At 43.5% G+C, this 13134-nt stretch overlaps 1 protein-coding gene across 1 annotated transcript in view; it reads left to right on the top strand.

Moving 5' to 3' along the window:
* LOC137329058 (embigin-like) overlaps positions 1-7208 on the top strand; it is a 28404-nt gene extending 21196 nt beyond the window's left edge. The window contains exons 8-10 of the mRNA XM_067994391.1: positions 593-614; positions 701-773; positions 7085-7208. Coding sequence (XP_067850492.1) covers positions 593-614; positions 701-758 — 80 coding nt within the window. The 3' untranslated portion in view covers positions 759-773; positions 7085-7208. The remainder of the gene's footprint in view (positions 1-592; positions 615-700; positions 774-7084) is intronic.
* The last annotated feature ends 5926 nt before the right edge of the window (positions 7209-13134 follow it).

Raw genomic sequence — 13134 nt, 5'->3', positions numbered from 1 at the left:
AAAGTGGAGTTGAAGTTGAAGATCAGCCATGATCCTATTGAATGGTGGAGCAGGCTCGAGGGGCCATATGGCCTACTCCTGTTCCTATTTCTTATGTTCTTATGGTGCGGGATAGAAAATGATGTTTAATGAGTGTGTAATGATGGGAGCCCAGCCAGGACAGAATTGGAATAGGCAAGTCTGGAGGTGACAAAGGGATGGATGAAGGTTTCGGCAGCAGATGGGTTGAGGTATGGGTGAAGGCAGGTGATGTGATCTCCATACCCGACTTTCCTGTCTCTCTCCTCACTGGACTCCCTGTGCAAAATCATGTTCACTAGTGAGAAATGAGACACTAAGTGAAAGTCACCCTTTCCTCTTTCCTCCCCCCCCCCCCCCCACCCCCTCCAACACTATCAGTGCTATTCAGAATACATTCTGGTCTATTTTATCAGGGAGTACAACAATCTATGTTACAAGCTGCTTCCTTGAATGTACTCTTGCTTTATATTGTATTATTGGATTATCATTCGAGGTCAGTTGCTCTGTAACTCCATTTTACTGTTTTATTTTCCCATGTAAACATTCTGACAAATGGCTATTGACACGAAAGACGAATTATTTCCAGAGAAACTGTAAGTAGCTTTTCTTGTTGTAATTCTGATATAAAGTTTGATTTGAAACACTTTCTGTTCCAATTTAACTATCATTACTTCTGTAGGACTGCAGAAGAGTTGCTCGATTCCAATGAAAATGGAGCCCGACACAGAAAGGTTTAACATGCTTCAGTGCAGGTGAGTGAATAGTTTAATGTAGATTATGGCCCTAAAATTCTTTGGGGTCTCTGACAGTCTTCTGCTGAACTTCTGGCAGGAGACCGGGAGAGTCCTGTGAAATTTCTAGGCCTACATAACCGTTCAGTGCTTGAGACTGAAGATGATGAAATTAGAACCAAACTCAGTGAAGTCCCTCCTTGCCAAAACTGTAGCAAAATTTGAATAAAAGTTAAACCCGACTATTTTAAGACTTGAGGTAGGAGAAGAAAGAGGATTTATTTTGTGAATATATATCTAGGCATCCCAAGTTAAGTGAAGAACTCCTGCTGTGAGGAATAAATTTAACTGCATAATACATTTCCTCATTCAAATACATTCCTTCGTTAACTAACAATGGGGGAATGAGAAGACTTGAAAATATACTTGGCCCCGAACAGGATGATGACCTCACACCCACATACAGTCCTAAAGTAGCACATCTGCCAGTGAAACAAAAAATGGTTAGTTTTGGAATCTTGGGTGCTTCACTCATTGCACTCAGACTCAGTCTTTGCACTTATAATCTTGCCCTCTGTTGCAAAATTCCATTCCAGTCAATCTCCTATTCCTGCCCTCTTGGGTTCTATTTGTTTGACCATAAGTTATTGTGTACTATTATCCATTATTGTACTTACAGTATGTGGATTAATGTACCAATGTGCAGTTAATCAGCATTCAGTTTATTTAGCAGCTGTTATTTTAACAATTGTGCAGACTTTCTTTTGAGAATGTTTAAATGATGAAGCGTTCAAGTTTCCTGTGGCAGTATTAATTTTTACTTTGCTGTTTCACCATTATTTTGTCTGAGTATTAGAGGTAAATCATGATTCCTAATTTGATTACCAGTCCAGGGCTAAATAATTTTGAACTTGGCTCATCAAAAAAATTTCAATTCTCTTCCTGAAATCAGACCCATACCAAGCAAACCACAAGCACCTGAGCCCCAGCCTCAGCTAGTCACTGACTTGTGTCAGTAGTGTAGGGTTTGCCGACACAATCCAAACACCAGTCCTTACCAATGTCCAAGGGTTGACGAACTCTGGACGGTAGCTTTTGGAAAAGTACTACACAAACAAATTGCTTTAAGACCAAACAACTTTATTGGCACAAATTCATACGACCTTTCCTAAGTAGAGAGTGGTTGTTGAGTTTCCCGGGCTTCAGTGTTGTCCTTCTTCTTGAGGTGAGTTCCTGTTGTTCTGTCCTCCGACTGCAGTGCCAGTTCCATTGCAATGACTTCTTTTTTATGTTGTTTTTTGCACTTTGGGGCATAAGTAAAGTAAGTGAGTCATTCTGTCCAATCACCTCCAGTGATTAAGCTTCCAAGATGAACAGTTACATCGTTAAAAACCAGGTACAATTAGCTCAGCACTTTAAAATGTAAAGGCTTCCCTTATCTGTGCTCATTTGGCTTTTCAAGCACTTTGGCATGTAAAGGCCCCCCCCCTTATCTGTGCTCATCTGATTTTATGGGCTCGATATTAGGAGGGCGGCGGATTGGCGGCGGGGGGGCGGGGGTGATTGGGCGCATGGGTAACACGCCCGGTGAAATCAGTCTGCCCCATGCGTGATCGCAGCCTAATTGGATCCACTTACCTGGTCTTCCGAGTTCCCCGCTGCTGAGCTGCGCGGCGGGCGGACTGCGCATGCGCAGGAAGGTCTGTCAGCTGGAGGAGCTCTATTTAAAGGGGCAGTCCTCCACTGACTGATGCTGCAAGAAATAGGAGAAATTACAGCATGGAGCAGCCCAGGGGGAAGGCTGCTCCCAGGTTTAATGATGCCTCACTCCAGGTATCATTGGATGGGGTGAGAAGCAGGGGGAGGACAGAGATCTTTCCCCCGGCGGGCGGGAGGAAGCAGCCTGCCTCTGCCACCAAGAAGGCCTGGCTCGAGGTGGCAGAGGAGGTCACCTGCGCCACCAACATATCGCCCACCTGCATACAGTGCAGGAGGCGCTGCAATGACCTAACTAGGTCAGCCAAAGTGAGTACACTTACTCATTCCCCTACACTCCATCTGCCACATCACCGCCCCCACCCCACATCTCCTTCTGCACTGCCAACACTACTCTGTCACATCACCCCTCACACCCACTCAAACCTCATCCTCATCTTACCTGCACTTACTCACCTCGCCAGTACTCATCCCGCCACTACCACTCAACCCAATCCTCATACAATCTCATGGCTCTATCTCATACTCACCCTCTCATGCATCTCTTTCACAGTCAGCCTCACTCAACCTGCCACTACCTGTGCTGCAGCCACAGTGCATGCATCACATATGTGCAGTAGGCAGCGTAAGGCAAACGTGTCGTGAGCATGAAGGGGATGCACAGGGTGTTTGAGAGTTTGTCATGGTTTTTACTTATATTTAATTTCTGACCAACTGACATTACATATATTGTCACCACTACTGCCACGTCTTTGCGAATCTTGTCTGGTTTGTGCAATAATACCCTTTCCTGAGGATCACAATGAAGACCCACAACTGATGCCACCCATTGTGTCACTGCAGAGTGGGTGTAGGTGTATTTGCAGGGCTCTTTTGTGCAGACGACTGAGAGACGTCGGCGATGTCCCCGGTGGCACCCTGGAAGGATGCGGATGAGAAGTTGTTGAGGGCAGTGGTGACTTTGACAGCGACAGGTAAGAAGATGGTGCTCGGGCCAACCGGGAGCAGCTCGGCATGAAGGAGGCTGCAGATGTCCACGACTACATGTCGAGTGACTCTGAGCCTCTGTGTGCACTGCTGCTCAGAGAGGTCCAGGAAGCTGAACCTCGGTCTGTAGACCCTGTGGCGAGAGTAGTGCCCTCTGCAACGCATCTCTCTCTGCCTTTGCCCTCCCTCCTGCTGTGCAGGTGGATGTGTCACAGCACTGTGTTGTGGAGCTCCACGTGTCAGAGGTGGACGGCGTGGCCGGCGAGGCTGGTGATGCTGTTCGCCCTCCGAGGAGGTCATGACTGCAGCTACGGCGGCCCTCATCCGGAAGATGTACATCGGAGGGGGTCCGCAAGGTAGGTACATGTGTCTGGACCCCGGGGTAAGTGTGCAAGTTGGTGAATTTTATTGTTAGGAGGAGGGTGGTGGAGGTCAAACTTTGTCCCAAGTGACAGAGTGGCCTCCTGCAATGAGTGAGGGTCTCCCCCGCCCCCACCTGTCAAATGGACCTTTGCAGCTGCCACAGGCTGATGGCTGCAACAGGTCCATTTGAACTGGGAGTGCTTCCCCCAGTGCGGGAAACTGTCCCAGTTGTTTGTAAAATCCCACCCCTCCTGAAATATCTCCTTAATCAGGTCTGTTAATGACCTGAAATACCAGAATAAATACAGTCAAGTGGCATCCCGCTGGCTTTAATTGCCTGCGGGAGTCCCACATGCGGGGGCTGCACGCACACGTCAGCGCATCTGTGGGGAACCCAGAAGTGGGCGGGTTGGAGCCGGGCTCCCGACCCGCTCCGGGATTCCCCGATTTTCAGAGCCCCCCCTGCCAGGAACGCACCCGATAGCGGGTGCTAATATCGAGCCCTATGTGTCCATGTTTCTAACTGTCTCACAGTTTCTCAATGGTATCAGTTCTGTGGTATGTTGACTTGTTTAAAACTTCTAGAAGCTTTTCCATAGAACTGCAGTTTTAAATCAATCAAAAGTCCAGCTGCACAAAGGGACTATGGTAACAACAGTTCGTTCTGTCTTTTTGGCTGATGCTGTATCTTTCAAAGCTGTTCATTGTTTCTAAGTTAATGTCCAATTCCATATTGCCAAAAGGCGTTCAAATCTCACTGTAGCTTTATTTTTGCAAAATGATCAGATTGAGAGCTGATCAGACTAATTTGGAAAATCTGAATGCAGACAAATTCAGCTGAAATAAAATGCCAAGAGCACAGACAGGCAAAGCTATTGAGTGTATCAGTGCTGCCATTTTGTTTGTCCCATCAGAACATTCTACAGGCACACAAAGGGACCTCAGCAATAAACGAGTATCTGCTGACCTTTATAGCCATTATTTATAGCTGGAGCCACCAATGATTTTTTTTAAATTAAACTATCGATGGACTAAATTAGGAGTGTAACCAATTCAATGTGGTTAATGAGGGGTTGCTGAATGCATTTCAGTTACTTTCAGGTCTGATAGGGCAGCTCGTCAGTCTGTATCAGATTGGTCTAAAATCCAATCTTTTTCCTAGTTATTTACATTTGGATTTGGAAGTTCTGAACTTTGAACCCCTTGAGTGATGATGCTTCGTTTTCTAAATTGATTTCCAAAAAAAAACTGCATTCTCACTCCAATTTTGATTTTAGCAATTATCCGCCAGTGAACATATCTACACATTTGGCATCAGTTGCCATCACTATACAAATGAGATGCCAGCTACAAAAGGCGATGTATTGCTGCAAGAAAGATCGGCTTAGCGCATGCAGCACACGCCTAATGAGGCGAACGTCAGGACCACAGCAAAATGGTCCGCCGGCCTCACATGTTTAATACCGGCAAACTGCTGGCACCAGTCACGGCCCCAGAGGCAGATCATTGGTTTCGGGGGGGGGGGGGCAGCAAGATCGGCCGACTCAGACATCGGCCACGGTCATTAGGGGAGTCCGGGAGGGGGGAGGTGAGGGGGGGAGGAAATCGGGATGGGGGCAAGTGGCAGCTGCAAATGGCCTGCGGATTTAATGTCGAGTTGGGAGGAGCATGAGTGCTCTATCTAGCTCGACAATAAGCTAAGTAAAACATTTCAAACTTGACCTTTCTGATGGCAGCCTCCAGTGGTCCCTTTAAGGACCACTGGATTTGAACGTAGGACATAGGAACATAGGACCAGGAGTAGGCCATTCAGCCCCTCGAGCCTGTTCAGCCATTCAGTTAGATCATGGCTGATCTGTATCTTAACTCCATCTACCCGCCTTGGTTCCGTAACTCTTAATACCATTGCCTAACAAAAATCTATCAATCTCAGTTTTGAAATTTTCAAGTGACCCCCAGCCTCAACATCTTTTTGGGTGAGAGAGTTCCAGATTTCCACTACCCTTTAAGACTTTCTGACATCACCCCTGAATGGCCTAGCTCTAATTTTAAGGTTATGCCCCCTTATTCTGGACTCTCCCACCAGAGGAAATAGTTTCTTTCTATCTATCCTATCAAATCCTTTAATCGTCTTAAACACCTCAAATAGATTGCCCCTTACTCTTGTATATTCAAGCGAATACAAGCCTAATCTATGTAACCTGTCCTGATAATTTAACCCTTTTAGCCCCGGTGTCATTCTGGTGAATCTGCGCTGCACCCCCTCCAAGGATAATATATCCTTCCTGAGGTGCGGTGCCCAGAACTGAATCAAGTACTGCAGATTTGGTCTCACCAGAGCTCTGTACAATTGTAACATAACTTCCACCCCTTTGTATTTCTTTAGATAAAGGCCAACATTCCATTAGGCTTTTAAGTTATTTTTCGTACCTCTCCATTAGCTTGGCGTTTGTAGGCATTTGCTATGCCTGAACAAACAGCACATGCTGCGGCCATGTGCATTCGAATATGCATATGCAAAGGGCCAACCGCCTGTTTCAGGCCAACGCGCCTTGGATGCCTTTGGAGGAGACTTAACCAATGAGGCAGGTGGCGCACTTCCAGCACGGAATGAGCATGAGCATGCTGTCGGCCACATTGGACCCTTGGGTGTCTGTTTTAAGCCTTTATAATGGGTGTAGCGTGATCCAATTTCTAAGCTGATTATCTCCAATATACTATTACACTTGAACTCTGCTGGATGTGATGCAGGTTCCACACTTCAAATGGTCAGCTTATTCATTTTCTTATCAAAATTCTTACCAGCAGGGAGAACTCCCTACCTAACAGCACTGTGGGAGAACCTTCACCAGATGGACTGCAGTGGTTCAAGAAGGCGGCTCACCACCACCTTCTCAAGGGCAATTAGGGATGGGCAATAAATACTGGCCTTGCCAGCAATGCCCGCATGCCATGAATGAATAAAAAAAAAAGCTGGTAAGCAGCACAGAACCTTGCCTGCCTTCACTTCACCGCTCTCTATTCACATATTCCCTCAGCACTGACTGGTTGACAGAGCATAAGGTGGCACAGGTCCATAAAATCAACAAGTCAGGTATGATGTTATCAGTATCCAGCTGAGGTTCTTATTTATGGTTAATCTGCTGACATTTTATATAAAGAAAGGATGTAGCTTAGGTCTGCAGCATTCTGGGTGCTTTCATATCTGGATGAAAAAAACTTTAGAATTAGAAATGATTTATGAATGTTTTCTTTCTCTTTTGCAGGAAATGCGAAACCAATCAAAAACCTGTTGAAGCATCTTTCTTTTGCTATGCACAAGTATAGCTCAAAATAAACTTGAACATTATTAGATGAAATGAGCAATATCTATAACTAATGCTTCCTCGTCATGTGTACTAGATTTAGAATTTCAACCCAGGGTTAATCCTCCTATTGTCCATCCTAGTGAGGTTCTTATTAATTGTCTGTGCACTTGGCCATTGCATCATTTAATTTGAAACTACCCAATGTAGTAGAATTGTCAACAAAACTGTCAGGATTTGGATGGAACTCAGTTGCAAGCATAGTACCAACGGCTCTGCAAGTAGATGTGTGCAAAGTAGCATTACTGCAGTCCACAGCAACACTATCGGTACAATAGTGTAACTCACTATTGTATTGTTAAGGCCACAATGCCAACAAGCAGTGTTTTGATTGAGGACCAACACTCAGTAATGGTCTACAATGCTGCATTTGAGTGACTGAATGTGGGTCTGTCCCCATACTGGGTGAGCTCATTTCAAACCTCCTACCAACATTCCGCAACTGGGCTGCCCCGAAATGGAGACCTACTGACACTTGGAGCAGCAATTTGCTGAAGGCTGCAAGTGAAGGTAAAAGGATTGCAAGTTGCCTTTGGAGGAGTGTGGTAAAGTCTGGGATCATTACCAGAAGAGGACCTACCCTTCAGCTAAATCAGATGGCCATTTGAAGCTTGCCAAGGTAGAATCAAATGGGTTTTAACAATCACTATGAAAGCAGTATCTGATGTTCCTTCAGGTACAACAAGAGCAACAACTTGCATTTATATAGCGCCTTTAATGGAGTAAAATGTCCCAAGGTACATTCCTGTTCTCTAGTCACATTAATGCTTCAATGAAGCCATAATTTGACCCTTTTTGTTCAGGCCAGAAAGGTCGATTCTGTCCAATGAAAAGACTTTCTCCCCTTTGTCAAACTGCCAAGGAGCTTAGCAATAAGAGCCATGTACTGATGGTATTTTAACTGTGCAGCACCAGAGACAGAAGTGCTAATAAAGGTCAAAGGATCAAACAAATAATTAAGACAGGAGCAAACACTCACACTGACTTTGAGATATTTTGTAGTGATTCAGGTTAAATGGTGGATATATAGAGGGTGAATTTCCGTAGCAATTCTCCCGCTCGTCCCCCAGAACTTCAGTGGAAGAGCCAAGGAAACCCTGGAAAAACAGCCTAAATGGCATTTTCACCATTTTTCTAGGGTTTCCACGGCTCTTCCACTGAAGTTACGATGGACAAACAGGAGGACTCCCACGGAAATTCACCCCCATAGTTCTTATAAACTTGTAGATCATGGCCCTAAATTTCTATGGGGTTTTCCCGATCTCCTGCTGGAATTTTGGCAAAAGGTCAGCAGAAACCCAAAAAACCCAACAAAAATAGCCATTTTTAGCCATTTACATCATTTCTCAGGGGGTTCAGCTGATCTCCCACTGGAGAACCCATGCAGAAATTCCAGCCACATAATTATTTAACTAAACCCAGATTGAGAGGTAATAATTTTTTTTATAGTGGTTTTACTATAGTTTTATATTAAGACCTACAAAAGGGATATGAAGCTGGATTCTTCTCCACGATCCTACCCAAACTGGAGCAGCATAGTGGCAAAGAATGAGACAAAAATCTGGTGCTAAGGCATCAGTTCTCCGACCTGGATTTCTCTCTCCCTATCCCCGCCAATAGGACCGCTGGCTGTTCCTTCCCTGGCTATCACATGCAAATACCAGTGGGGGCATGGGGCCCATGTCACTGGAAAATTTCCCACCTGTCTGCCCCATTTACCATCATTTCCCAGCAGTAGGCCCAGGCTAGTGGCCAAGGGCAGGAATGCAGAGTGAGGGCTTAGTAGGGGCTTCCTTGCCCTCCATAATGGCCCCACTCAGCAACCTGTGTAGGCCTCTGCCATAGCCTGTAAGACTGACATTGCATTGATCTTCAGGGCTCTTCTGCCCCTATAAATGCTGAGCCATCTCTTCTGGTGCTGCAGCAGCAGTCCCACTATGATTTAGTGACCGGCAGTACTCTTGGGATGTGGGCAATACTGGCAAGGCAATATTTTTTGCTGAGCTCTAGTTGCCTTGAGGGCACTAAGAGTCAACAACATTGGCCAGACCAGGTAGGGTCCCTTCCCTAAGAGATATTAATGAACCAGTTGTGTATTGCTGACAATTCGGCAGCTTCCATGGTCATTTCCTGATGTTAGCCCATGAATTGTCAGATTTGTTAAATTCAATTTCACAATTTGGCATGGATTAGAACTCATGACCTCAGGGCTGCTAATCTAGTACCATAACTACCAGGCCCCTGTACCCTCTAGTAGCCACTAGATGCTGTACCCTCTAATAACTACTAAGTGCTGTACCCTCTAATAACAAAAAGGCTATCGTACCCTCTAATAACTACTAGGCACTGCAACCTCTAATAACTACAAGGTTACCATACCCTTTAATAATATTAGGTACCATACCCTCTAATAACTACTAGGTTACCGTACCCTCTAATAACTACTAGGCTACTGTACCCTCTAAGAATCAACTTATCAAAATCAGTTACAGCTTTGAAAAAATTCTTTACCTGCTTCAAACAAGTGTTGTACTTGTCATCTTTTGTAGTTGGTCTGTTAAACATTCAAATTGATTTGAAAAAAATTGAACAAACTATTACCAAATCTAGGATGGGAAATAGATTGCACTGTAATGCAGATATGCAGACGGAATAAGAATTTGAGGCCTAGGACTTAGACCATTTCAGTTAAAAACTCTGTATTGGAGTGAAGCAGTCCAATGTACCGCAATTAATAAGAACCTCAATTTTGCTTTTTTGTTGTTTTGGTTAAGAAAATAACCTTGTGTTGTTGAAAGAACTTGTATAAACCCATTGGATTGGACCATGTAAGTCAAACCATTGCTTTTTGCACAGCAATAGTGTAGTGTATGAGATTAAATTATAAAACAAATGCTGGAATGCTCCAAGTATCTATTGTTGCTGTTCCAGGTTAGAAAAGACAATAAGCTGCTTCTTAAAATAACTGTTGAAAGTGGTTCAAAAGAGTCCAGAGGGCCTGTCACCAAGAACCTTGAGAACACTGTGAATTCAATATTTGTCTGGTGTCCACACAAATGCAACTTTGAGGTGATTTAACCCTAGTATTAAAGTGACATTAATTTAAAAAGTTATAGAAAAGTGGAGATGCCCTGTGGTGAAAGAGCAAATACTAAAGCTGTTTGAACTTTTCAACTGGATCCCAATAACAATTCCCAGAATGGCTGTCTAAGGTGCTCATAATGTTACCAAATGAAGCACCAAGCTCCTTCCAGTCTATCAGCTGCTGTGAGCAAAAAAACAGTTGAATTTTATTTTGTTTGTGCCCTCTGCCCAAAATATGCACTTTGCAACAACAGCAGTAAAATTCTGTCAATCTTTGGGCTGAGCCAAATACCTTTTTCTTGCATAATAGGTGACCGCAGAGCCTATTTATGTGACTTATTTGAAGACCTGGTTGCTTTGTCAACGTGATTGAACGTCTTTATTTTTTGATGGATTATTGCTGACAAAAATGAATGTTATAAATAAAACTATTGTCTTAATGAAATGATGGTTCAACCCCATTGTTAAGAACCTATCTTGGGATAGGCCCTTTTAAACATTATGCACCCACTTTAACCAAACCAACACATGATTGGTAAATGGGTACGGGATTTAGAAATCTGCCTTAACTGCATTTAAAATCTTATGGGACTAAGAATGTGATTAATTGCACATATTTAAACAGTTGTTTTTGAACTTTACATAAAGATCTAGAAGTGTTTGTGCGTGTGTATGTATGTCAGTGTGTGAGCGTGCATTTTCAGGAAAGTAGACTGTCTCAAAGGCATGGGCCTTGAAATTGCAGTGGAATTCTTCCGATCGACGACTGTTACTCCGACTGAAAACGGCCATTTACACTGTTTCCCTAGGGGTTCTGCCAGTCTCCTACCAGAGTTATGGTGGGAGACCAGTAGAACGCCCATGGAATTTCAGGGACCACTGTCAGGAATAGCACAATATTGGGTCAATGTGTTTAAAGCTATTGAATGGAATGATATTGTTTCTTCCAGTAACTGTCTTTTTGACAATGCAATAAACTGGAATTTAATTAACCAGGGATCAATGTTTCCCTGAGTAAACCAATTCTGAAATTTAACTGTAATGACATTCAGACGATCAGGGTACAAGATAAGCACAGTAATTACAATTAGGGATTTTGCACATTCAGAACAGCAGTTCTTGACCTTCTATTTCATTGATACTCGATATATGTAGATGGATGATTTGGACTTGGGCATAAGGAGCAACATCTTAAAATTTGCTGGTGATACAAATTAGCTAACAGTGAGATGGACTCTAAAAGACTTCAGAAAGACATAGACCTGGAATTTCCTCTGGAGCTGTTTCCCGCTCCGCTGTTGTAACTTCACCAGAAGTGTAGCAGAAACCTGGTTTATGCACGTAAATGGGGTTTCCACCACACTTCTGACAAAGTTACTGTGGTGCAGAGGCAGAAAGTCCGAGGAAATTCAGGGCCATAGACTGGCTTTCAGAATGGGCAGACAGGTGGAAGATGCAGTTTAATATGGATAAGTGTGAGGTAATACAATTTGGCAGCAAAAACAAGGAATGGAGATATACACTCAATGGAAAACAATGAACGTGTTGGTGAACAGAAAGACCTAGGGTTAAAATGTACAGTAAGTATGAGTGCAGATAGATAATGGCATTAAAAAAAGACCAACAACATTTTGGATTTTATTCAGTTTTGGGACCACCATTATCGAAAAGAAATTAAAGCTATAGACAATGTACAATATTGATTGACCAAAATGATGCCAGGGATGGGAAACTTTTGAAGAGTTAATCTTGACTCTCTATTTGCTTTGATTATTGTAAACAATTTTACAACACCAAGTTATAGTCCAGCAATTTTATTTTAAATTCACAAGCTTTCGGAGATTTTCTCCTTCCTCAGGCAAACTCTTTACCTCTCAAATAAATTTGAGAGGTAAAGAGTTTTCTCCCCAGCATTAATCACTTCTTTTTGTTGGTCTTTCAATAGTACTGTTAGCATGAAAATCATAACTCAACTATACTTTCATGTAAATAAACTTTCAATTGCAGCCAATTTATTTTCAAAATCTCTCCTAGTTTCAAAAATACCTTAAGGCTTGTAGGAAAACCTCTCTCCTCAGGAGTTTATGAGCTAGTGATTGACATGGAATAAAAAGAGAAAATGCTGGAAACACTCAGCAGGTCAGGCAGCATCTGTGGAGAGAGGAAGGTAGGGTTAATGTTACAGATCGATGACCTTTCATCAGAACCGGTGAAGAGTACTCTTGCAAATCCTAGTGACTGGCTCTAGAGTGGCATAGGATCAGCAGCAGACCACTTGGCTGTTCACTCACCCAGCGAATGTTGAATGGCATGAGAAGACCTAAACAGGGAATTATTGCTGACATTAGCACTTCTTCAGACACAAAACCAACTGTAATGCCTAGGTTAGGATATCACTGACAGGCCCACCTGATGAGTTAGTAAGTGCACCGCCTAAAGTGGAATGAATGATAACGACTGTGAAGGCTCCAGGCTCAATTACTGATCCGTGCTGATTTAGCCGATCTTAGCTGAGACGATGGTGGGATGGTACACTTGGGTTAGGCAGGGGAAGAGTCAGCCAGGGTTCGTGCTCACCAGTGACTCCAGCTGAAAAGTGTGTGTGCGGACACGTGTAGGATGAAGGCGCCAGTGGAAATGGTCAAATATAATAACACTGGCAGTAATTCATTAATGCAGAGAATGCAAGTAAAATCAGGAGAGATGTATAACTAGCTGCAGATACAATATTGCCCATTTTACACTATTGCCCAAAGTCAAAATTACCCCCAATGAGTTTAAATGACCATGTTTAGTCCAACAAAAATAAGTAATTTAATCATGCTGTTGTTATTGGTTCTGATGCATAGGTTCTGATTGTCTGCATT

The sequence above is a fragment of the Heptranchias perlo genome, chromosome 1 (assembly GCF_035084215.1).
Source record: "Heptranchias perlo isolate sHepPer1 chromosome 1, sHepPer1.hap1, whole genome shotgun sequence".
NCBI classification, from domain to species: Eukaryota; Metazoa; Chordata; class Chondrichthyes; order Hexanchiformes; family Hexanchidae; genus Heptranchias; species Heptranchias perlo.
The sequence above is the reverse complement of the archived record's forward strand: the minus strand, read 5'-3'. Positions and strand labels throughout refer to the sequence as shown.